The sequence below is a fragment of the Aegilops tauschii genome, chromosome 3, assembly GCF_002575655.3.
Source record: "Aegilops tauschii subsp. strangulata cultivar AL8/78 chromosome 3, Aet v6.0, whole genome shotgun sequence".
Lineage (NCBI taxonomy): Eukaryota > Viridiplantae > Streptophyta > Magnoliopsida > Poales > Poaceae > Aegilops > Aegilops tauschii.
Window position 1 is genome coordinate 515452594 of NC_053037.3, and position 26735 is coordinate 515479328.

Genomic DNA, 26735 nt, shown 5'->3' on the forward strand with positions numbered 1-26735 from the left:
TACCCCTCTATACCATTTAGTCTCCTCATAAATGTCCTTTTTGTGCCGATTTTCATCCAGTCAAAGGTGTTTAACCATTTTCGGGATGTTCGTTCGACATTTTTAGCCCTCTCTCCATATACCACTTACATGTTGGACCCATTCAAACAAAAATAAAAAGAAAAGTCTCTCTCACGTACACATGGGACCCGACCAAAAGAGTGTGACCCCACACATCAATGTCTAGTCATTTTCCTAAAATGATTTAACTCTTTTGTTAAGTGGTAGGGCTCAGGGGTTAGTATTACTTTATTTTTCTACATGGAGGCTTAGTCCTATATACCTAAGTAGTTGATCCCCACAAACTCAACTACATGTAACTATGCCAACTCATCATGCCATCATGCATCCCCAGTTAAATTAAATTCTCTCAACATTCAATTATGGCAACTCATTATGCCACCATGCATGGGAAAAGACCCACCTTAACATGCATGATGCATGGTGCTTATATTAAACAATTTTTCTACAACTATATAATAATAAAATATATTATATATGTGCTTAAGTTTCAATTCGTAGGTCCTCATCCAGTGTCATTGTTGTGGGTGGGGCACGTACAATGGACACTTCCCTTGCTTTGGTTGTAACGCCCCGAGACCGACGCTTCAGAAGACTTCCATATTTCGTGATCGCTGTGTGTTTCATTTGTGCTTGCTCTTTTATTTTTGCATTGCATCATGTCATCATGCCATCATGTCATTAATTTTTAAAAAAAATCAACCAAGTAAAATTGCATGGATCTTCGATCCATTTAAATCGAGGGAAATGCACATGGTGATTTCTCTTTATAACATATATCCTCCCAATATTATTAGAGAGCTATATTAAAATATTCCATTAACTTTGGAATTAATCATAACACACTTGCATAATAATTCCGTGCCTTTTCTGCTTCAAGTTTGGTCTCCAAACTCTGCCCTAAATTCTTTCTTCATTTTCCGGAGCTCCAGCAAAAATCCGAACATTTTTGGACCTTCCCACCCTCACTTCCTATTCAAATCATTTGAATTAAAATCAAATGAATTTGAATTTAAATCTTTCAATCTTGGACTTTTCTATTTTCTTGGAACAAGCACATTTTTATGAGCCCGGGAAAATTACCCCCATGCGAAAAATCTTTCCCTAACCCCTCTCTTTATCTCTCTATTTCTTTTATGTTAAAGAGAGTATGAGAGTGAGAGAGAGAAGAGAGCTCAGCTGGGCCTCCCAACTCCAGGCCGGCCCATCCCCGCGGCCCACCTAGGCCCAGCCGCGCCCAGCTCTAACCCTAGCCTCTCTCCATCCCCATTTCCTCCCGCACCGCCGCCAGTGCCCGACCCCCTCCCTCTCCTCGCGCCCGATCCCCATCTCCCTCCGCGCGCCAGTACCCGACCTCCTCCTCGCTCCCATGGCGTCGCCACCCACACCCACCGCCGGCGCCCTGCAGCCGCCGTCGTCTTGCAGCCGTGCTGCGCCCCACCTCCATGGCCGCCACGCCCCGCCTCACAGCCTCGGCCTCGCCAAGCTCGCATGTCCCCGCCGTCCTTCTCCGTCGCGTGGCCAACCTCCTGCTCGCGCCTGCACCTCTCCGTCGCCAGCCTCAAGCTCACCACCGTGCCAGGACCTCCTCGTCCGCCTCCTCGCCGTGGCCTTGTGCCGGCCCCGAGCCCTAGGCCTCCGGTTTCTCTGGGCGCGGCGCAGGGGAGGGCTCCCTCTTGCCGGCCGTCGACGCGGAGCCTCCGCCTCTGCCTCCCGCAGCAGCTGCCTGGGGCCTCTTGTTCTGCTGCTCCCGGAGTCCCCTCCTCGCCTCCTCTGTCGAGCGGCTCGGAGGGAGACGCGGGCTCGTACGTGGCGTTGTTCCCGTGCCTGTGGAAGACGGCGACAGATCGTGCCTTCTTTCGACCTCACCGCCGCAGGCAAGGCATGGCTTCCTGCAGGGCATTGCCGACTTCTTCCTACGTCGGGGACGCCCGCAAGTTATCCACAGTATTTGTTCACTAATCAACGTCGCAACCCTTCCCTCGACCTAGAGCTGCAGGCTCCACTGCCATCGTCCAAGCATGCCAAGTCCGGCGGAAGCAAGCAGAAGAAGAAGGACCAAGACCCGAGACCCATGTACGATTACGCAACGAACGGTGGAGTTACACGAGCTAGAAGTACCGCGACGACCCCGGGGACTGGATTCTGTCAAGTTCCTATGATACGTGTACCACTACTTCCACGACATGTCGTGTACGACTACCGTCGCTCGGATTCGACAAGACAACATGTACCACTACCGTCGCCAAGTTCGACTACCGCACGGTTACGCCAAGTTCATCTACGAAACGTGTACAACTACTTCCCACGACGACCCGTGAACGACTACTTCCTCTACATCGTACCGAACTTGATCCATTCCGAAACGCACGCTTCAAAGGTATAACCCCGAGACGACGCCCGTGAACGAATGCGTGTGTGTTGTAAGAGATGCTCATGTTTGCACCATTTCCGAGAGAGGTCTTTGCACGTTCCTCGATTGCCATGCCGCCGTATCGTGGGAACCCGGAATCCGGGAGCACCCCACCATCCTTGCATGACACGCTCACGCCCACTTCTTTTGCACCGGTACTCCGTGAGCTATCGGAACCGATATGTTGCCGTGGCACCATTTCCGTTTCACCGCCGTGGCACCCTTTTTCTTCCACCACGGCGACAAATGCTTCATAACATGCTCATGTCAACATTTTCATAAAATTGCTTAAAACTTGCATTGTCATCCGCATCATGATAACAACATTTAAATGGTTAAAATTGTTGTTTGCTTTAAACTGCTAAATGACATATGGGGATTTTCCAGAATTGTTGTTTGTTGTTCCGGCCTCATTTAAACTTGCCTAGATAGATAGTCTTACTTATGCTTCACCTCTTGCCATGTTAATCAACATTTAATATTGTTGGGTACATAAATGTGAGAGAACTAAATAATTGAATGTGGTGTTTCGTCAATATGCAACTCGTTGCATATTGAGCTCCACTTAATTTGTAGTATTGTTTGTTGCATTTTCCCATGCCATGCCTCATTTAAACCGGACATGCATCATACTTGACTGTGCATCATGCCATGTTTATGATTGTGTGTTTACTATGTTGTTTGTTTCTTTCCGGGTTGCTTCCCTCGTTAGCTTCGGTTTTGTTCCGGAGTTGTGAGGATTCGTTCGACTACGTCCGTTTGTCTTCTTCATGGACTCGTTCTTCTTCCCAGCGGGATTTTAGGCAAGATGACCATACCCTCGAAATCACTTCTATCTTTGCTTGTTAGTTGTTCGCTCTATTGCTATGCTGCGCTACCTATTCACTTGCTCTTCAAGCCTCCCAAACTGCCATGAACCTCTAACCTTTGTCACCCTTCCTAGCAAACCGTTGTTTGGCTATGTTACCGCTTTGCTCAGCCCCTCTTATAGCGTTGCTAGCTGCAGGTGAAGATGAAGATTGCTCCATGTTGGATTATGTTTATGTTGGGATATCACTATATCTCTTATATTATTAATGCATCTATATATTTGGTAAAGGGTGGAAGGCTCGGCCTTATGCCTGGTGTTTTGTTCCACTCTTGCCGCCCTAGTTTCCGTCATACCGGTGTTATGTTCCTTGATTTTGCGTTCCTAACGCGGTTGGGTGATTTATGGGACCCCCTTGACAGTTCGCTTTGAATAAAACTCTTCCAGCAAGGCCCAACCTTGGTTTTACATTTGCCTCACCTAGCCTTTTTCCCTTGGAAGTCGCGCATCCCGAGGGTCATCTTTATTTTAAAACCCCCGGGCCAGTGATTCTCTAAGTGCTGGTCTGAACCGAGTAGACTGCGGGGCCCCCTCGTGGAAACTCAAGGTCTGGTTTTACTCGTAGGATGTCTCATCCGGTGTTGCCCTGAGAACGAGATATGTGCAGCTCCTATCGGGATTGTCGGCACATCGGGCGGCTTTGCTGGTTTTGTTTTACCATCGTCGAAATGTCTTGTAACCGGGATTCCGAGACTGATCGGGTCTTCCCGGGAGAAGGAATATCCTTCGTTGACCGTGAGAGCTTATAATGGGCTAAGTTGGGACACCCCTGCAGGGTATTATCTTTCGAAAGCCGTGCCCGCGGTTATGTGGCAGATGGGAATTTGTTAATATCCAGTTGTAGAGAACCTGACACTCGACTTAATTAAAATGCATCAACCGCGTGTGTAGCCGTGATGGTCTCTTTTCGGCGGAGTCCGGGAAGTGAACACGGCTTTTGGGTTATGTTTGACGTAAGTAGGAGTTCAGATCACTTCTTGATCATTACTAGTTGACGACCGTTCTGTTGCTCCTCTTCTCGCTCTTATTTGCGTATGTTAGCCACCATATATGCTAGTGCTTGCTGCAGCTCCACCTCATTACCCCATCCTTTCCTATAAGCTTAAATAGTCTTGATCTCGCGGGTGTGAGATTGCTGAGTCCTCATGACTCACAGATACTTCCAAAACAGTTGCAGGTGCCGATGATACCAGTGCAGGTGACGCAACCGAGCTCAAGTGGGAGCTCGATGAAGCTCTTGTTCGTTGGGTTGTTTCGTTTCCTGTTGATTAGTAGTGGAGCCCCGTTGGGACGATCGGGGATCTAGCAGTTGGGTTGTCTTCTTTTCTTTTGGTTCCGTAGTCGGACCTATGTGTGTACTCTGATTGATGTATGATTTATTCATGTATTGTGTGAAGTGGCGATTGTAAGCCAACTCTTTATCCCATTCTTGTTCATTACATGGGATTGTGTGAAGATGACCCTTCTTGCGACAAAACCACAATGCGGTTATGCCTCTAAGTCGTGCCTCGACACGTGGGAGATATAGCCGCATCGTGGGTGTTACATTGGTCTCACGCTAGGGGAGGTTGAGCATCATAACTATCGCTCAATCCTCTTCAAGCTCTCGCCCAAAACCATTTCTAGGGAGTTATGCTCCCGCGCTCTCCCGCTTCTGCCCTCGGTTGAGTGCAAGTACCCTCCTAAAACCTTTGTCCCTTCCAGCTTAGTTCCATATGTTGGGCCGCTTCTTACACTCTCGGGTGAACCCGCTTACCTTACCGTTTGCCCAGATCCAAATACAAGCCCACCAGGTCCTCAACTCCCAGCCCATTTGCACCAGGCCCTTCACAGAATATGGGCATGGTCTGCAAACTTATGTCTAACATTCTACAAGGCAGTGAGGTTATGTGTTACAATTGGTTTGCTGCACACTACTGTCAAAATGATATGTCATTCTTGAAACGCTGCAGAGACACCATGATGTGGAAATGCCTGAAATCCTCCCTACAATACATTTTCGGATCAACGAAATGTGATTTGGGGGACGACACACGGATTTCCTTTTGGTTTGACCACTGACTGGAGTGTGGCAGGTTGATGTACAAGTTTCGAGTGTTGTTTTCATTTGCTTTCTCCAAACAATGCACCGTTGCTTCGCAATTCAGAGATGGGCAGTGGGCACTTTAGCTACACCCCAACCTATCTACTACTGCCACACTCGAACTGGAGGCCTTGCTCGGATTCCTACTATTGGTGCAGCCTGACCCTTCCAAGAGTGACACCAGAACACCAACTGCTACCAATGGGAAGTTGTCGTGCATACTTACTTTTCGAGGGGTTGTCTGTCCAATTTCCCCTACATTTGGGATTGTATCATACCCAAAAACACAGAGTCTTTCTTTGGATCGCTCTAAGGGGTAGACCGAATACTAAAGATAACATGCTAAAGAAGTAGTGGTAGATCACATTGTCCTTAGATGCAAACTAGCTGATGCAGTATGGGACAGGGTAGGGTTGCTTCTTTCAGCTTCTCCCGCTCATGAGTTACGACATTTCCTATGCTCCACCGCAACAACTGGAACATATGGCAGGCTCTGGAACGTGATGTTCATAACTGGGTTGTTGGGTTGTTGGTGCAGTGACTTGACGCTAAAAAATGGGACAAACTTTTTCCATGTTTCAAACGATTCACTTCCTCCCCCACTTCGTCTTCTCCACCATATCCTCTCCCCAGTCCCCACTATCTTTCTATGAACCTTGTATTTCATATCCCACGTGTTAATTTCCATAATGACACCCCCTGTTTCTTTACATATATACGAGATCAACAAGGCGTTCCCTCGGCTGCTGATCCAAGCTCCTCCACCTGTTTGCCCTTTTTATGGATTTCTTAGGACTGGTCACGACATTGTTGTCAACCACCTATATAGGATCGACGCCGTCAACCACATTACGACACCTACGGAATCAGAATTTGTCGACCTCCTGTAAAGTATCTGTGTCGTCTACCACAAGATGGATCACTGCACCTATGGAATTGTGGTTCATGGTTTTTATCTTCTCCGTGGATCTCATCGTCAGGTCTTCTTTCTATCCATTTTTCTCCATTCAAATTCACGTCATTCACCCCTAATCACTTCATAGTAGTGTAGATATGATTGTAGTGTACCATATATTGTTTCGTCTACAAAAGTGTTTGTTTGTCTTAATGCAATATGTGTTTTTTTTTCAACTTCATTATCATACATTTGAGGATGATTAGTATTTGGAAAATGTTAAATGTGTATAGAAAATATGTTTGTCATGTATACGAAATATAGATAGAAAAAATAGAGTGTGCATGAAGAAATAGTTGTTCATGTTTTAGAAAAATGTTAAATGCGTATAAAAAAATGTTCCTTGAGTACAGAAAAAATGTATATTGTGTGTAAAAAATGTTTTTTCCATTAAAAGTTGTTCGCCATGTATTGAAAAATGTTGACTATGATTAAAAAATGTTAATCATGTATCTGTAAAATGTTTAACGTGTGTATAAAATATAGTAGATATATACTATAAATGTGCAATGTGTATAAAAATATTAATTTTCAAACAATGTTAATCATATTTTTCAATATCGTTAAACGTGTATATAAAATATGTTTCTTATGTATACAAAGGATGTAGAATTTGCACCGAAAAGTGTTGGCAAGTGTTGAAAAAAAAGAAACCGATGAAAACCGGCAAGAGGAACAAAGAAACCCAATAAAAAAAAGAAAACCAAAAGGAGAAAATGAAGACCAAAAAAATCAACACAAATTTATGGAAGCAATGAAAACCGAGAAAGAAACAAGGGAAAACAAAGAAACTGATGAAAACCAAGAAACAAAGAAAATAGGAAAAACTAATAAAACTGGAGAAATAAGAAAAGAGAAACCAAAAAAAAGAAAAAAGGGTAAAACCATGAATGAAATGAACAAAACCAGTGAAAAATAAAGGAAAAACCAGAAGAACCCCATGAAGAAACAAAAACCGAGAGAATAAACGAAAAGAAACAAAAACCGAGAGAATAAACGAAAAGAAAAAAATTAAAAGAACCATAGGAAAAAAACCAAAGAATCTCGCAAAAACAAGAAGGAAAAATACCAAAGAATACACGAAAAGAAAGCGAAAGAAAAAGACAAAAACGCTAAAACCGAAAACAAAACCGATGCACAACAGTGCAACACAGTGAAAATATGCTACAGTACAGGGCCGCCCTGGTACTGTAGTATTCCGCGGAAGTTTCAGGCGTGGACAGGCTACATCTCGCTGTAGGCGAGATATAAGGACCTCCCACGCACGACTCCAAGCTGGCTGGCCCATTAAACGTATAAAAAATGGCTGGTTGTTCCGCTAACGGTCGTTGCGCTCCCGTAGGAAAAAACGATCATTGCAGTCGTTGTGCTCGCTCGATCGGAAGATCTCATGTTGACCTGTTGACCGGTTAACTGTTGACTTTAGAAAAATTATTCATAAAACAATGAGAACAGAATAGTAAAAGTTGAAAAGAATTCACAAACAATTGAAAATTTTACCAGACTTGAAAAAAAGTTTACTAATTTTAAAAAGTTCGTAAAAAATAAGAAAGTTCACGCAAGTGAGAAAAGTTAACAAAATAGAATAAAAGTTCTTCGATTTTGAGATTTTTTTAATCATTTTTTAGAAGTTCAGAAATTTGACAGAAGTTCACCGGTTTTAATTTTTTGTCAAAACAAATGCATCAATTTTGAAAGAAGGTTCATCAATTTTGAAAAAACTTAATCAAATTTGGAAAAAGGTTCATTGATTTTGAAAAAGTTTCATAACCATGGGAAATTTCATCAATTTTGAGAAAAAGTTCAAAAATTTGTAAAAAGTTTATTGATTCTGGAAAAAGTTCATTCATTTTGGAAAAAAAAATATTTGGGAAAATTTTCAAGGATTTGAAAAAAATCATCAATTTTGATGAAAAAGTTCACAATTTTAAAAACTTCATCAGTTTTGAAAAAAAATTAGGAAACTGAAAGAAGTTCACAGATTTTCAAATTAAGAAAATATACAAAAAGAAAGAAAAAAGAAAAAATCACAGAAAAAACAACGTAATAGAACCAAAAACTAGAAAGAAAAAGAATGAAGTGGGCACAACAAAGTGTGTTGTTGCAGTGGTTCGAAGGGATAAAAAGAAACAAAAATGACCCGAGCCTAGAAGGGTGGGAGGGTGTGCGCCAAATTGCAAAACACACTGTCGGGTGCAGAAGGCGTCGTATATGATTTGCCCAAGATATAGCCATGGCGCATGACTTGCCCGTGTTTTGTTATGCACGCCATGCGGCCCTTATTCATGAATCCTATCAAGATGAATGAGATGACAAGACAATATTGAGAGTCAATGGGGACATATTAACTAAGTTTGGTGGTGGTGGCGGCGGCGGCAATGGTGGTGCCGATGGGGATGATGCAAGTGCGTAAGGCCCTTTGTGAACTATGATGTCTTTTGGTCTATCGTGTGTTTCGTGATTTTTCGGAATGAACTTGCTCATTCGGTGCCTTTTGACACAAATTATGATTATGCTTAGTTTTTTGATGGATCATATGAACTTTATTTATGCTCATAGTTTAATCACGGTGTGATGCATTTGAATTTTTTATATTTGTTTTGAAATGTGATGATTTTGTTCAATTGCGTGAGCAAGCATTTGGATGAGTTTGTAAAATAGTTTTTTTGAGGGGTTAACTTGTAGGGGATCTATTAGACAAAGAAAAATTCAATTAAAACTAGTTTTTTCCGAGATAAAAGATGCATTTTGAAATTCTAGAAGACGAGATCTGTTAGAGATGCTTCTATGAGTGCTAATCGGAGTGGTAGTAAGAGATGCTAAAAAGGAAAACCTTGTTATGGGCATCTCCAACGCTGACCCTCAAACGGGCCGCATACGTCAGGACAACGCTCTCTGGATGTGTTGTGCCATTCAACGCGGGCGTCTATCGGTCCATCAAGCGGTCCAGACACACTTTTTCGCAAACCAGAAGCAAAGTGGGGGGTTTTGCGGGAGTCCGGACAGTAGCCACGTAGGACTCCAACACCCCCGGCCAACTAAATCCCTCCTCCCGGTTCCATTTTCTTCCTTCCGCCCCTTCTCCCTCTTACTTTGCATTCGCACCCTCCTTCTCCGCCGTCGCCGATGTACCTCTCCGACCGGGACACCGGCACTGCCAGACCTCCGCAACCAGCACCGACGTGCCCGCTCGCCTTTCATGACGGCATCATCCACCCAGGACTTGTCCGTAGTCAGGTACACTCCGCCCCCTGTCGACGTCGTCCATGGTGGACACGATGCCCGGTAGGTGTTTGGTCAAATGCCATTGAGCTAATTTTCACTCAATGTTGGTCTACACATTATGTAGCTCGCACGCGTTGCCGTGATGTAACACATGACAGAGGGACGGCCATTCATGCACACACATTGTTGGGTGAAGCTGAAGGGACAGTATGTCTGGGACGACAGGATCTGTTCATGAAAAACTTGTTGAACATCCGGTTAATCTCATTGAATTGGAACTATTGTTGTAATATACATATTTGCATGCTATGTATGGTTGATCTGTGCTATTTTCTATCCGAAGTTTGATGAAATCCGTCGTGTTTGCTATGAATTCCGTCCGTTTAGTTGAAACATTAGTTTGAAATGTAAGTGGGCATATGCGGCTAGCTTTGGATGACCGCCTCCGACATCTGTGTCGGCATACTGGGCCCTTCTATCCGCTGAAGGATACCGGAGCAAATTTGCGCGTCAGCGTTGAAGATACCCTAACCTTGGGTGCCTAATGGCATAGTATATATTTTTTCACAATAGCTAAATTCAGTCGACTGACGCAAATTCAGCGTTGGAGATGCCCTAAATCTGCATGCCTTGCGTGCGGTTCATTTCACGTAACAATCGAGTGACTCAAATTCAAAAATCAGACGACTTACATCTAGCCATTTCCATATTCTTTTTTCTCTCGTGTTGAATGCAACCCTACATTACAACATCGGATTCGGATGCATGTCCACAAACATATGGAGAAAGGAAGTGGACTGCCACGCTGATCTCGGAGGTTAAATTCACCGCCTCCGCCCATCCGCCCCTTCTTCCCACCACCCCACCGCCGCCTCTTCCTCCTCCGCCCCCCTCGCCGCCCCCGCCCTCTGTTCTCTTAACCTTCCGCTCTCCTTTGCCGTCTTCTCCGTCTTCGTCCCCACTCCCCACCCACCTCTCCACAGCCGCGACGAATCGAACTGAGGCGCGGCGCGGCGCGGACAACTTACGGGGCTCGCTCGCCACCTGCCGCCCCGGAGCGCCCCCAAGAACAGCCGCTAGGGTTGAGGAGCAAGGCGGGGCGAGGAAGGGAGGAAGACCGGAGGCGGAGAGGCGAGCGCGGCGCGGACGACTTACCGAGCGAGCTCGCCACCTGCCGCCGCGGAGCGCGCCTCAAGAACAGCCGCTAGGGTTAAGGAGCAAGGCGGGGCGAGGAAGCGAGAAAGACCGGGGGCGGACCGGCGGAGAGGCGACTCAAGAAGGAGAGTCATGGCGTTTGTGGCCCGCGCGGCCATCTTGGCCCGGGATGCGGCGATCGACCCCCGGTCCGTCGACGCCAAGAAGCTCTCCCTGATCGCGGATATGGTGGGGCACGCCGCTGCGGCCGCGGGCTACGACGCCGAGCGATTGATGAAGGCGTCCTGTCATCTGATGGGATGTGAACCCGAGAAGACGCCCGATGCGGCAGACAAGATTGGCATCGCCGCCGGGATGCTAGCCGGAGGAGCTCAACAGGATCTCTTGGCGCAGGCCGCTCTGGATTTGCAGCGAGCGGCGAGTCACTTCAGCCAAGCGGCAATCAAGAAATCCAACGCCGACAAAGTGGCCAACGCGGCCTCCCTGGTCCGGCAAGCTGCTTCTCGGTCGCCCCTCGACGCCACCTACCTCTCTTGGGTGGCGGATAGGGTGGCCTACGCCTCCGCTAGATACCTCATTCGTCAGGAACCTGAATCACTCCGGGAGGCTTCACAGTCCCTCGCCTCATCCGATCCTGAGAAGAGGCAGACGGCAGCCGACGCGGTCAGCGTCGCCGCCGCCCATGTGGCTCAACGTGCCGAGGAGGCCAGCACTGACGCCGCCATCGCGGACAAGGAAGCACTGGTTCTATTAGCAGAGACAGCTCGCGAGCTAGAGCGCACGGTCAAGCAATTCGGGGAGGCGGCGGCGAGGGATTTGAAGGGGCGAGCTTGGATGTTGCTGTTCGGGTGGCGCAACAAGGGGAAGGAGAAGGAGAACGAGGGCGGCGGCCTCAATGAGCATTTGCTCCCCGGTCCCTCATCTTCCTCGTCCACAGGCACACCCGAACAACCTCAGCGGCAACACAAGGTACACCGCGCGCAGCTCCCTCCTCTCACTCCCATCGCCATGGCCATCCAATCCACCCCAAATTTGGTGTAGTATCGCCTGATTGAAATGAGGATATTATGATATCTTGCAGGACCCCGACCTTGGAGACTATTTGGGGTACCCACTATTCGGCTCACTCACCCTACTGCCATACTTGGGAGCTGATGGACTGACAAAGGGCATGTCACCCGACGATAGATGGTGGTTTCACGTTCTCTTCAGTTGCTTTTGGGGCATGGTAGCTTTCGGTGCTCTGTGCAAGCATAGCCAGTATCGAGTCTTAATCTGGTATGCTTGGCTTGCTGACCGTATTGGCATGCTGGCCATCACCGCCCTTGTGGTGTTCTACAGCTGCTTTATTATAGCACCAGAGGCCACTAGAACTGTCAAATTCATTTTGGGCGCTGCTGCTGCTATACATATAGGGTCTTCCATTTTGGTAAAGTGTTATAAGCTTCTCGTTTTTACTCCTACTCTATATCTGTTCTGGTCTCTTGGTAATTGAAGTGTGCTAACATTGTTTCACTATCAATGCATGATCTTTGCAGGAAGCAGTGAGTTTTTTGTTGCAAAGCAGGAGGCAGTGAGTTGACATAGTGTCGAACCTCTTTGCAAGAATAGCTGGCATCGGTTCTCACTCTTGTACGCTCAGTTCGGGAACCGCCCTTGTTCCTTACAGTTCCTAAGGCATTTGCCTCACCACGATTGCTGCAAGAACTGCAGGGAAGTGACAGAGTGTAGAGTTTGACCATACAGAGAAGGAAAGCGTAGAGTGTGACCATACAAAACCGGAGGGACGATACATCGGCCTCGCAAGTGTTGATTCTAATCATTTTGTCATACAAACAAGGGAAGTGTGGAGTATGAACATATGTGGTGTATAGAAACTTCGTATGTGCTGTCTTCTGAATATATTTTCCTCTGTTCTTGTATGTAGTTTTAAGTTCTGAGTACATCGATTGAATGTTACATTGATTTTCTTCTCAATGTATTTTCTTCGGTCCTTGTAGTTTTAAGTTCTGAGTACATTGACTGGATGTTACATTGATTTTCTTCTCAATGTATTTTCTTCGGTCCTTGTAGTTTTAAGTTGTGAGTACTTGATTGAATGTTACATTGATTTTCTTCTCAATGTATTTTCTTCGGTCCTTGTAGTTTTAAGTTCTGAGTACATAGACTGAATGTTACAAAAGTTCATGAGGTAACTATATTCCTTTTTATCCTTGTCGGTTTGCAGTGTTGTTATCCTTCCTAATTGATTCAGGGTCCAACTAAGTGGGAGTAGATTGGAATGCTCTTTTACCATGTTTGCGGTGTTATGTTGGTAAGTTCTTTGCTCGTAATGAGTTGTGCTGAACTGCAAAAACGAGTCCAATTTTCTCTTTAGAGATGCATTGTTGAAGATACTGATGTCTCGGAGCCTTTGTACAAATAATTGTAATTCATTCCGATAGGGGAAGAAATGTCACTGTGCATGCAGATGAGACCATCAGCACAATGCGCTTTCGTAACGTCTTACTAGATCATTGATGACGCGCATCGCTGCGGCCATCATTTTTTTTCAATCGAATGATAGGAATTCCTACAAATATTTGGACGCATGATGAGCACCCAGGTCTAAACCAAGTAATAACTCTGGCGGTTCGAATCACAACATAACACATATGTTTTCATTGAATTCATACATTGATACATATAAACTACAAACAGTACTCAAATACAAAAATGGCAGTGACCATTACTTGTTTCTGAACAGGCCACTACAAAGATAACATTCTGAGAAAAAAGAGCTCTGTCATTTTTTACTCATCTGGAAAACCAAGCCCTTCAGTTGTAACTTCCAAGAACAACTTGGCGTGCTCAGAGAATTAACACATCACACCTCTAATAACTGGATAGCAGATGATAGAAAGGTATACCAAAAAGACTGAGCTTGCTAAAATGCAAGTAAAACTATCAACTGTTGAAGAATACTCCCTGGCATCTCCCAAGGACAACAGGTTTTCTCAGGCCCTCACGCTATCCATGTTTTTTTCCATATGACACCCAAAACAAGGGACTGGGTTCCACTATCAGACGATAACGGAACAAAAGTAACAGCATCCAGGTGCTACAAAGATAAAGAAGTCAGCTGCCGCAAAATGCTAAACAGCACAAGTAAAACGACAACCGATGAGAACCAAAGAGCTAGCTAGTCTAAATCGTAGGCCAACAACTCAAAAACCAACGCAAAGTCAATAACACAACAAAAGTTCCTCTTGATTGCTGGACACTCCAATGCTGCAAGCTTCAGTAGCAAAACTCCCCCACACGCATCAAAACATTGCTTATTTTTTCTTTTTGTTCCCTTTCCCTTTATATACTCTTCAGTTTGCTTTAATTTTCCTCCATAGCAGCTTCATTTGTTCTTTCATCTTCATTATCAGCAGCTTAAGTTTCTCTTGCTTCCATCCGCAACATCTGTTCGCTCCACTCGTCAGATCCACCTGCGTGTTGCGTCAGCACGTCCCTTTGAAATCTCTCTGCTCCTTGCTCCAGCATCGCATATCACCATCATTTTGCAAACCTGCCCAGTAGCGCATAAAATCTTTTCCATAATTGCTATATGGCTTATCACTACTGTAGTGTAAAAAATCTAGCAACACAAGGAACAGCAAAAAACAGGAATAAAACCAAAATCATTTCTTCACTTTCTTTAGCACAAAATAACAAAATACTGAAAACTGGTCAATTTAAGGGTTTCTAGAGGAAGAAAAAAAAATCTATACTATAGTCGACAGCAGATATAGTTGAAGTTGACATGTAAAAAAAAAACTTGTATCAATCTAGATCTCTAGATATATTTTCTCAGATTCAAACTGATGATCGCGAAAGATAGAAATCTCCCTTCCAGATATAAATAATTAAAATGACAGACAAATTTTATTACCAAAGTAGACTGCAGGCTAAAAAGGTTATTTTGCAGAACTGAAGCTTACTTCAAATTGACTGTCCATCTTATATAAGTGGCAAATTCTCATAGTTCTGTAATATATCAGACTGAACACCATCTTCTTTTCTAAATTCGAAGGAACACAGTCCTAAGTATGGTGACTATATAATCTGGATTATCCAGTTGGAGCTTGTCAACTTGCGTTATGTGAATATGTACCAGCAATGGCAGAAATAGGATCCATAGAACGAACAAATTCAAACCAATGAGTTTAATAGAGTAATGTGTAATAAACAAAACCAAGATATTTATTAACTGTGAATAGCAAAGTACACCACCTGCGCGCTTTGAATCGGAGTCAGGATGTGTAAAGATGACAAAAACAAAAGCTATAATTTTAGCGGCAGATAACAGTAACATGGATGCAACTATTTGTTTCAAATTTATAGATTTATAACAATGAACGTCAATGGCTGTATATTTTCTTTTAGGCTCCTCTGTTCACACAAAGCACAAATTATACTACAAATTAGCATGGGGAAATACATCTAAACTTTCAATGACAATAATACGATACATTGTTTTCTATTTTTGGGCTATCCCTGGGTAAAGCCCTGCATTGGATGGTACTGCAAAGCCACATGCAAGAAACACAACTGATTGCAAATAACAGCAGATAAATACATCAGTAATGTACTATAAAAAAAGAATCCATTCAGAATCCTGAGAATTTTGCGTTATTTCTGGCACACACAAAATAAGTTAAAAGGATGCATGGAGCAATATCCCTAAGTTCAGGAAGAGCTGCCATGACCTTGTTACGTTTAATATTTTTTTCTTCTGGTCAGGTGGTGATGCAGTGTAGTAATTAAAATTGATATACTGAAAGCACCATCCTCTAGTCTAAACATTATCAATTTATTTTCTATGTATGATGAATCTGTCGGGAAAGATAAATGCACATAATATGAGGTCAGATGATTTGATTTGCTAAAATTTTGGTCTAAATCAGATTCAATTCTTCAATCAATAGAGCAAATTCTATTTCAGAGAAAGCAAGTGCAAGGGAATCTGTCCAATAGTATTATGGATGAAAGCAAAGAAGAAGGCACGACCAGAGAATTCATCATGATAAAAGAGAGGGGAGTGAGCTCTTCTACGTCAACACAAAGGCCAGCGGAGTCCTTTTGGTTGCACCAGCCACAATGATACATGTGAAATGGCTCAGTTGGAACATGTAATATAGCTCATCATCAACTAAGCAACCTATCTTTTATGTCAGCACAATGTTAAGAAGAAAAATATAGTATATATTACTTGAGAGGTTGAGATACATACATTCCCAATCAGTGCTGACAAATAAGAATAATTACACTGTACAGACAGCCAATCAAAAGATGACACGTTAATTGGGAGGTCCACCCAATAAAATCACACATATCTGTTGGCTGTTAATAGAAAACACCATATGCCACAAGTTCTAAGAAATCTCTGTCAGTTATGAATACTAGAGAGCACCTTTCGCAACGTTAGCAAATCCTCCATCTCTTAATTCAAATGCCTCATATATTCCTAAATTCAACGATCCAAACAGTCCCAATTGATCTTGAGCCAACAAATTTTCTACCTGAAACATAATATATGGTAAGCTTCACATGAACAACAGTTGCAACAAGGAACTATGAAGGTTAACTGCATCTAGTATAGTGAGTCGATGATGTACTCCTCATACATAGAAATTAAAGACCACAACAGTTCCACTTGTGCATTGTATGAAACACATGACATGTAAATTGTTAAAGGAAATCAATGCCTGGAATGTTTTAAGAAACGTATATGAAAACTTGAGAAAATAATCGCAAGCATCGTGGCCACCGTTGAGCCGTTTGTGGGGCGCCACCACTCGTCGCCGCTAGCCCCGCGATTACCGGGGACCTAGCCGCAGCGGAGTCAAATTGGTCGGTGTCATCGTAGTACTGACCCTCCTCCTCGTAGCTCGTACCCGTCAGCCCCGTGAGGCGCTGGGATCCAGGCCGTGCGCGGGCGGCGCTGGCCGGGCCTGGGGCCGTATCCGCGTCGGCGTTGGGCACCGTGGAGTGTTCGAGGGTGTCGTCCGGGTGCCGCGGCGGGGCAGGCGGTGGTGGAACGACGACTTGTGGTGGGCGTCGGGTGCGGTGGCCCGCACGCCAATCTCGCCGAGGCGCACGCTGAGGCGGCGGCGCAGGGAGGAGGAGGTGGAGGGCCAAGGGGGCTTGGCCGCGGGGTCCTCGGGCAGCAGCTCCTCGGTTGAGAAGTGTGAACTGAAACTCCTTCGCTCACAGTGAGAAGTTAGATTGATAAACTCTCTCTGTGTCCGTACACTGCACCCGAGCGCTGTACCCCCTGTGTCCCGTTAAAAGACGTTTTTGCAAGCTATACACGAGACCGACGAGAGTTCATATGTGTTGGATATATTAGCAATTTTTTGATTGAATTAATCCAGAGATAAATCATGAGCATGATTTTTGGATTGAATTAATTCAGAGATAAATGATGAGCATGATATTAATAAGTAAACGCATGCTGATATTTGATCACGCAAGCACATACTGCGCAAACAACAGGCACATCTACGCATAACGCTAGTATGGGTAACACAGAAATAAGCATGAGCGAGATAAATGAGTTATGCCCTTCAGTAGGTCAGGCCGAAACTGTGGCGGCGGCGGCAGCGGTGTCCTCGGCGGCCTTTTTCTCGGCTTCAAGTTTCTCGGCGGCGAGCTTGTCGGCTTCGATGGCCATGATGACGACGCAGGCGACATGGACATAGACGAACGGCGGCGAACAATCATGTAGAAGACGCTCCCCTAATTGCCCCTCTCCAGTACAGGACCTCGAGAGGCAGGGTTTCGAAGGCCTGCTCTCCCATCAATCTACACGTAGTGGATGGGATGGAATCGCCGGCGGCAACAACTAAAGGAACGACAGTGGGCGGTGCGTGTGGAGGCAGAGCAGATGCGCTATGTTGTTCTAGTTATGGCTAGGGTTGCCGACACCTCCACTATATAGGCGTGGCTAGGTAGTAGGACGTGGGCTGGACCCATGTCCGAGTCAGTGACAGCGCATGATTCGACGTCTCAAATTCGTGGTGCGTCTATTACAGGCTCTTCGTTTTCTCTAGCAAAAATAAACGCACGCATGACATAGGTCTGAGCTTGGCTTGGCTCATTCACGAAACATGAAACATGAAACACAACACGTGGCGAGGCTGGCGGCGGAGGAGGAGTGAGCGGGGATCACTTCTCTTCTCAAGCTCCAATGGCATGTGGAAGAGAATCCCTTATAAGGAGGTCCAACTCTTCCTCTATCAGCGGGGTGATACTAAACTTTCCACTGCATCCCTTGTCATGACATCTACATGGGCCCTTAGAGATTTTTCTGAAATTGTTGGATGGGCCTAAAGCCCACCCCATATTTCAACAACCCCCCATCAGCTCTCGAGGGCTCATTCCATCCTCTGTTCCAAACACTGTTTTGATATACCAGTATTTCAGTGGAGACTTGTTAAGACTGAACTCCATCTAGAGCAAGTAGTTACACTCCTCTACAACTAAACAATGGACTATGCCCTGAATTGTCAGTTTGGCGTAAAGAAGTTTCACCAAATGTCTTACCAGTATAAGGCTGCTAAAGGTTGACCCTTCTGGTGGAGCATATTAGTCACACTCATGGCCTATTCATGAACTTGCTAGAGATCGCCCCAATCTCATAAAATGTGACCAACATTTGGGCTCATATAGGTGTGTTCCTCAAAAATCGCTCTCTAGGATAGCATCTTGCTTATACAAACTTTCAACACACTAAGACAAAAATCAACCTACCATATAGTTTTCGAGAGTATTGCATCTCCGACGGAGTGGGTTAGTAAAGTTACTCTCCTCAGTTAACTAGTGGCTTGTTTTCCCAGGTCCTACTTCACGGGATCTTTGAAGGAAATATGCCCTAGAGGCAATAATAAAGTTGTTATTTATATTTCCTTATATCATGATAAATGTTTATTATTCATGCTAGAATTGTATTAACCAAAAACTTAGTACATGTGTGAATACATAGACAAAACAGAGTATCCCTAGTATGCCTCTACTTGACTAGCTCGTTAATCAAAGATGGTTAAGTTTCCTGACCATGGACATGTGTTGTCATTTGATGAACGAGATCACATCATTAGAAAATGATGTGATGGACAATACCCATCTGTTAGCTTAGCATAATGATCATTAAGTTTTATTGCTATTGCTTTCTTCATGACTTATACATATTCCTCTGACTATGAGATTATGTAACTCCTGAATACCGGAGGAACACCTTGTGTGCTATCAAACGTCACAACGTAACTGGGTGATTATAAAGATGCTCTATAGGTGTCTCCGAAGGTGTTTATTGGGTTGGCATAGATCAAGATTAGGATTTGTCACTCCGAGTATCGGAGAGGTATCTCTGGGCCCTCTCGGTAATGCACATCACTATAAGCCTTGCAAGCAATGTGACTAATGAGTTAGTTACGGGATGATGCATTACGGAACGAGTAAAGAGACTTGCCGGTAACGAGATTGAACTAGGTATGAGGATACCGACGATCGAATCTCGGGCAAGTAACATACCGATGACAAAGGGAATAACGTATGTTGTTATTGCGGTTTGACCGATAAAGATCTTCGTAGAATATGTAGGAACCAATATGAGCATCCAGGTTCCGCTATTGGTTATTGACCGGAGATGTGTCTCGATCATGTCTACATAGTTCTCGAACCCGTAGGGTCCGCACGCTTAACGTTCGATGACGATTTGTATTATGAGTTATGTGTTTTGGTGACCGAAGATTGTTCAGAGTCCCGGATGAGATCACAGACATGACGAGGAGTCTCGAAATGGTCGAGAGGTAAAGATTGTTATATTGGATGAAGGTATTCGGACACCAGAATGGTTTCGGGACGTTTCGGATATTTATCGGAGTACAGAGGGGTTACCGAAACCCCCTCGGGGAATTATTGGGCCTACATGGGCCATAGGGGAGAGGGGAGGCAGCCCACAAGGGGTGGCCGCGTCCCCCTCCCATAGGGAGTCCGAATTGGACTAGGGGAGGGGGCGCGTCCCCTTTCCTTCTCCTCTTCCCTCTCCCTTCCCCCCTTTTCCCCCTCCGGAAAAAGGAAAAAGAGGGGGGGGGGGCGCAATCCTACTAGGAGTGGAGTCCTAGTAGGACTCCCCCCCTTGGCGCGCCCCTTGGTGGTCGGCCTCCTCCTCCCCTCGTTTATATACGGGGGCAGGGGGCACCCCAAAGCACAACAGTTGTTCTCTTAGCCGTGTGCGGTGCCCCCCTCCATAGTTTACACTACAAAAAATACACTTCCGTGATGATACGTGTTTGTCACAGTAGGTCACGTTTTCTGTCATGCATGTACATCCATGACGATTTTATGACAGAATCAAGATAGTCATACCTGTGCTGTCGTAGAAGTGTTCCGTGACATTACCAAAATTATCATCACGGAAGTGTCCACTTCCATGACGATAAATCGCGCGTCATAGAAGTGCTTTCATCAAGGGTGACCGACACGTGGCATCCACCGTAACAGGTCGCCGTTAAGCTACCGGGTCCGATTTTGGATCCGATAACCCGTTAAAAGCCCGGACCAATGGGGATTTTCCACGTGTAAAATTCTCATTGGCTAGAGGAAACACGTGTTGGCTCACCGTTGGGACAGATGTCATCCACTCATTGGACAGGAGGCGCCTATGATACGTCGACACGTGGCACGGCCCAACAGAGGCCCATTCCGGTGAAAAGGCTGGCCCGTTTGACTTGGTCAAAAGGTAACGGGCTGGCCCATGGAAAGCCTGTTAATGACCTGTTCGTATATAGCCCATTTACGGCCCGCTAACTCCCGACCCGTTATGGCCTATCGGAATTAAGCCCAGTAGCTTCATCTGGGCCGTCCAATATGATTCCAGCCCGTTGTAACTTCTGGCCCATGTATGGCCCATGATGTCTTTCGGCCCATATGAGTCCCTTTGTAACTCTCGGCCCATTAAAGGCCCGAGATGAAACTGGCCCATAATGAACAGTGTATCGCTTTATATCCATTAGCGGCCCATTATTCCGTGGGCCGTTTCTAGCCCGTGTTAACTTTTGGCCTTATAAGGGCCCATTTATTCTTGGGCTCATTTCTAGAATTCGGTTAGTTACGGTCCGTTACTGGCCTGTTCCGTTTGTGGGCCAAATTCAGCCCATGGTTACATTCGGCCCGTTTGTGGCCCGTTAACCCGTTGGGCTGTTTTCATAGCGTTATCAAATACGGCCTATTAACGACCCGTTATGGTCCACGAATAGTACGACCCATGTTTTGCGAAATGATTATACGCTCCGTAGAAGGCCCATGGATCCTACGGCCCGTAGAAGACCAATGGATCCTACGGCCCGTAGAAGGCCCATGGATCATACGGCCCGTAGAAGGCCCATGGATCCTACAGCCCGTAGAAGGCCCACGGATCCTACGGCCCGCAGGAGGCCCATGGTTACAACAGTTCGTGTGTTGCCATGCTTATTGTGGCCTAGTTACCAAATAGGTTATTGTGGCCACTAGAAGAACGCGGAAAAAGAACTGCAGTGACTACAAGCAAACAACTAAACAAGACAATAAGGAAATAAATAAGCAAGCAACTAACGCTAGCCTATTACAGCTATTACACATATTACATCCACTGGGCATCAAAGTTCACCACCACTACTAGGGAAAAGCTTATAGGCAGACGCTTACTAGTAGCGAGGGTTTATACCCCTCGCTACTGCTACTTACTAGTAGCGCGGGTTTTTACCCCTCGCTACTACTAAGTTGATAGTAGTAGCGCGGGTTTTTAACCCTCGCTACTACTAAGCGGTCTCTACCGTGCCCCCCGAGACATGCCATAGTAGTAGCGAGGGGTATAAACCCGCGCTACTACTAAGTTGATAGTAGTAGCGCGGTTTTATACCCCTCGCTACTACTAAGTATGAGGTAGGTGAAGTCGCCATATCCTCGGCCGAATCCCCATCTCCTCCCCCAAATCCCTCCTCTCTTCCGCCACTCTCTCCTCTCACTTTCCATACGCTCTCACATGGACCTCTTGCCCATGCGCCCATCCTCCTCCGTGGCGCCAAAAGAGGCCGCCGCCTCGCGCCACCGGCGTCTAGGAGCTCGCCGGTCTTCCACTGACATCTAGGAGGCCGCCGCCCCGCGCCACCACACCGGAGCACCTCACCACCGGTGACTAGCTCCGCTACTCCCTCCATCACCTTCCTCTCTACCTTGGTTTTCCTTTTCTCTCTCTTCCTCTGGTTTGACTCACCCTCCCATGTCCATGCCCGTGCAGGTCGTCGCCATGGACGACCCGGAGCTATCTGGCATGGTCAGGAAGAGGAGCCCCACGCCGCAGTCTGGCTCTGCCATAGAAACGGGCCCTCTCCAAAAGCTACCGCCGGATCTGGTCTTCCGCTGTCCATTCATGCCTCCGGTGACGCCAATCGTCGCTAGATCGAACCACAGCTGCCATTGACAACACGCACAAGATCGAGTTTTTTTGTTTTTGAAAGTAATAGCAGTAGCGCGGGGTATAAGACCCGCTACAGATAATTAGCAGTAGCGCTGTCTGCAACGCACGCTACAAGTAACCATGTATAGCAGTAGCGTGTGTCAACACGCGCTACTGCTAAAAGTTAGCTGTGGCGCCGTATTAGTAGCGCAGGCACCCGCGCTACTGATACACCCAAAACCCGCGCTGCTGCTAGGCTTTTCCCTAGTAGTGCACCAGTGCAAATATAGGGAACAAAGCAACATATTACATACACTGGCCGTCAAAATTGGGCACCAATGCAAATAAACGCGGCAACAAAACAAGTCCATAACTGAAACAACTTCAAAAGAGCTCAAGAAACGTTATCCTGGGTATCCACCATGCTGGCAATAAGCTTAACAAGCTTATTAGCTTTGTCCTATTTGGCGCTAAAATCCTCCAACGCTTGCTGTTGCACCAGAAAGTATGCATCTGAATGCTCCAAGGACTTCCGTAGTCCTTCCGCTCTTGTCGCAGCACAACTGATCGATGTCTTTCAGCTTGTAGTTGAGACTCAAGAAACCGAACTGATTTAGACAGTGAGTTTGAATAGCTTGTGCAAGCGGTAGTGGCCAGTAACTCGAACACTAAACCAAGACAGGACTTTGGGGTTGCCTCACTGTCTTCAAGATAGTTTTCCTTAGCTGTTTTATCACCTTTGTTGGAGATCAACAAGGATGTCTCACGATCCTAAACCTTATCTGCATTACTTCCTTTATCATTGCTTAATAAGGCACTCTAACCCAGTATTCTGTCAGCATTCTAAAAGAAGAAACAAGCAGACACATAACAGGTTTAGCATGTAGTAGTATATGAAACTCATTTCGGTGAACCAGTTCATTAGTAAGGTGGACAAGATTAAACTACCAAGTCTTCTATTGCCAAGTAGTACATTATAAAAGCATCAAACAAACATATATCTATGTCCTATGGTCACTGCATTGTCTTGCCAAATCAAAATAGAGACACGGTTCAAATCATATCAGTCCAAGAGAAAGCAGCACTGAAATAATACAAAGCGTGGGAAACTACACGGCACAACAAGATTTCAGATGGGTACCACGAGTCTACATGTACAACAACACTATTGGCCCTGTTATGATGCTAGTAATGTGCATGATATGAGAAGTCAAATGTATACACAATTGAAATTGAAATCAACAGAGCTATTTATAAGAGGAAACCTGTTAAAGATACATGCGTAAACATACCTGTTGTGCCATTGGAGTTTCCATTGGATCGTTCAATTTAGCAATAAGTTTGTATGAGTAAATACAGTGATACAAGAGCAAAGCAGTATGCACGATAGCAATGGAATCTTAAATGAGAACAGTTGTTCTTCAGGTTTAAGCACTTGTTCTACATGAACAGAGTACAGTAAGACACAAGCATATAGTACTTAAAATAAAATGAGCTCATAGACCTTACCACATTCTTGGTTCGGGACCAGTAAAGAACAAGGCATTCCCAGTCATCGTCCAGCAAATGTGTCTCAGGAGAACGTAAGGGAATTTGATGAGTTTCTTTGCCAGTGAAGTACGTTTTCTTCAGGTAATTCCGATACTGCCACCAAGCATTCTTGAAGATAGCAGAGGTATTAGCACAGGTTACCTCATCCTGAGTTTCCAAATCGGTCCTTCTCTATAGAGAAAAATGGGAAAATTTGCTGTATTATAACCATCATGGAGGTAGAATGTATGTGACAAAGCAAAGTAATTGCCATGAATAACATTACTTACACATAACTCCTGGACAAACACCTGCAACTGACATTGTCCTTCATCTTTAGTATAATATTTCCATGATGGGAAGATACACACATAGGATTTAACAACATCAAATGCGATAGATGCTAAACTATGAATGGCTGGTTGTGCTTCCTCCACAGGAATAGGTGTACTAACTGGTGGAGTTGGGGTTTGCCCTGGTAGTACTGGCGCTTTGGGCACTGGAGCTGCCTTACTAACTGCTCTTGTTTGGGAGCTCTATGGTGGAGATGGTGCTGTGTCAACAGGAACTGGGTTACTATATGCTAGGGTTGGGGTTAGATTGGGTGAAGCTGGTTCTCTGTCCATCGCAGTAGGGGTAAAATCCGTGAGAGTCTGGGTTATGTGTGGTAGGGCTGGTTCTCGTGCATGTACAACCGGGGTGCTATCTCCACCAAGAGGTAGCACTGTTTTATTTGAAGACCGTGTTTTTACTCCGCTAGATACTGCCATGACCCGCTCCAATTCAAATGGCTGATAAACAGGAAACATAGTTGAATGTACATACATTGTATGAGAGACAGATGCAATAGATAGTGTGGAAAAAAGAGGGCATTAAATAGTTGACATGTATATTGTTTAACTAAAATGGATAGCATGACATAATTTCACATATATGATGTCTATCTAAACTGGACAACATATCATAACATAATTCAAAGATATGATGACTAACTAAACAGGATCCCATGACATAATTCACATACATGTTATGTATGTAACCAGGATCGCATGATTTAATTCACATATGTGATTTATATGCTAAGTAGAGGGCATTCGCATATATGATGTCTGAACTAAGAACATGGTGTTGAATATTGTGTATATGATGTCTAAACTATGCAATGCAAGACACCATATGCATGATATGAGCAGTAGAACTGTGCCAAGTTAGAGCATACACCTCGGTGGGGGAATAGGACTGGTCATCTGTCTCTGAATCCATCTCTGAGGAGCTATCGGGACCCAGCAAGAGATCTGCTTCGACAGGTAGCACTGTTTGCTCTGAAGGCCTTGTTTTCACTCCAGATTTGTCCATCACCCACTCAAATGGCTGATTCACAGAAAGAGTAGTTTAATGTACAAACATTGTCGACAAATGGAAATTTAATGAAGAAAAGGATGGGCTAGATATCATTCAAATATATGATGCCTGGTTAAACATGATGGCATTGCACATTTCACATATATTATGGCTGGCTAAAAGACATGAGACTGCATAATTCCCATATATGATATTGAAAGTAAACAGGTGGCATTACAGAACATGTCTAAACTAAGCAGATGACATATATGATGTCGAAAGTAGGCACTACAAGGCAACATATGCATGATATGACTAACATCATCATGCCAAGTTAGAGCAAACACCTTGGGGGGTAAATAGGAGTGGTCAGCTGCGTCTGAATCCGCCTCAGAACAAATATCTTCCTCTGGATTACAGTCTGGAGAGGGGGGGGGGAAGGGTTTGCCATTGTTAATCTCAAGTGGGATTCTAAAAGCATCTCCAATAAATGATGTAAAATGCATTACCAAAAAGTGATATATGTAAAATTTACATCACCAAAAACCACCTGGCTATAATAGACAAGGTAAAAACTGTTGACTCTGAACTTAACTGTCGAAGCTGAAATTTACCGTGGAATTTGAATGTTACTGTCGAAACTGAACACTATGGTAGCAAAGAGGCACTTCACATGGGATAGTTTAGGGAGCGCCTGTAGTTCATCTTCAACCTGCACCCCCCCTGAGCGGCCAGCCACCACCGGCCGAACCCCGCGCCGCCTCGCCGCCCCGAAACAACTCCCCACCGCCGGTCCGCCGCCGCCTCGCCGCCCCGAAACAACTCCCCACCGCCGGTCCGCCGCCTCCCCGGCCAGCCATCTAGCCCCATCCCCCCGCGCCAAGCTTTTTTTTCGGCGATCCCCACGCCACCGCCCCACCACCGCGCCCACCCACCGCGCCCACCCACCGCGCCCACCCACCGCCGGTGAGCACCGCCCCCGATACGTCTCCAACATATCTATAATTTTTGATTGTTCCATGCTATATTATATTCTGTTTTGGACATTATTGGGCTTTATTATTCACTTTTATATTATTTTTGGGACTAACCTATTAACCGGAGGCCCAGCCCAGAATTGCTGTTTTTTTGCCTATTTCAGAGTTTCGCAGAAAAAGAATATCAAACGGAGTCCAAACGGAATGAAACCTTCGGGAACGTGATTTTTGGAACGAACATGATCCAGAGGACTTGGACCCTACGTCAAGAAAGCTACCAGGAAGCCACGAGGTAGGGGGCGCGCCTACCCCCCCAGGCGTGCCCTGCACCCTCGTGGGCCCCACGTTGCTCCACCGACGTACTCCTTCCTCCTATATATACCTACGTACCCCCAAACTACCAGATACGGAGCCAAAAACCTAATTCCACCGCCGCAACCTTCTGTACCCGTGAGATCCCATCTTGGGGCCTGTTCCGGAGCTCCGCCGGAGGGGGCATCGATCACGGAGGGCTTCTACATCAACACCATAGCCTCTCCGATGAAGTGTGAGTAGTTTACCTCAGACCTTCGGGTCCATAGTTATTAGCTAGATGGCTTCCTCTCTCTTTTTGGATCTCAATACAATGTTCTCCCCCTCTCTTGTGGAGATCTATTCGATG

General features: G+C 45.4%; 1 protein-coding gene and 1 long non-coding RNA gene across 2 annotated transcripts; one reads left to right on the top strand and one right to left on the bottom strand.

The window, feature by feature from the left end:
* The first annotated feature begins 10477 nt into the window (after positions 1-10477).
* On the top strand, positions 10478-12838 carry LOC120975973 (uncharacterized). Its single transcript, XM_040402737.3, has 3 exons — positions 10478-11728; positions 11841-12188; positions 12298-12838. Exons 1-3 carry the CDS (start codon positions 10892-10894, stop codon positions 12334-12336), a joined length of 1224 nt encoding a protein of 407 aa, XP_040258671.1. The 5' UTR covers positions 10478-10891; the 3' UTR covers positions 12337-12838.
* Positions 12839-13395: 557 nt separating this feature from the next.
* On the bottom strand, positions 13396-16972 carry LOC120976903 (uncharacterized). The gene is made up of 2 exons (XR_005773560.3): positions 16200-16972; positions 13396-14315 (listed from the first exon to the last, which is right to left on the bottom strand). It is a non-coding gene; the product is annotated as an uncharacterized lncRNA (long non-coding RNA).
* Between the last annotated feature and the right edge of the window lie 9763 nt (positions 16973-26735).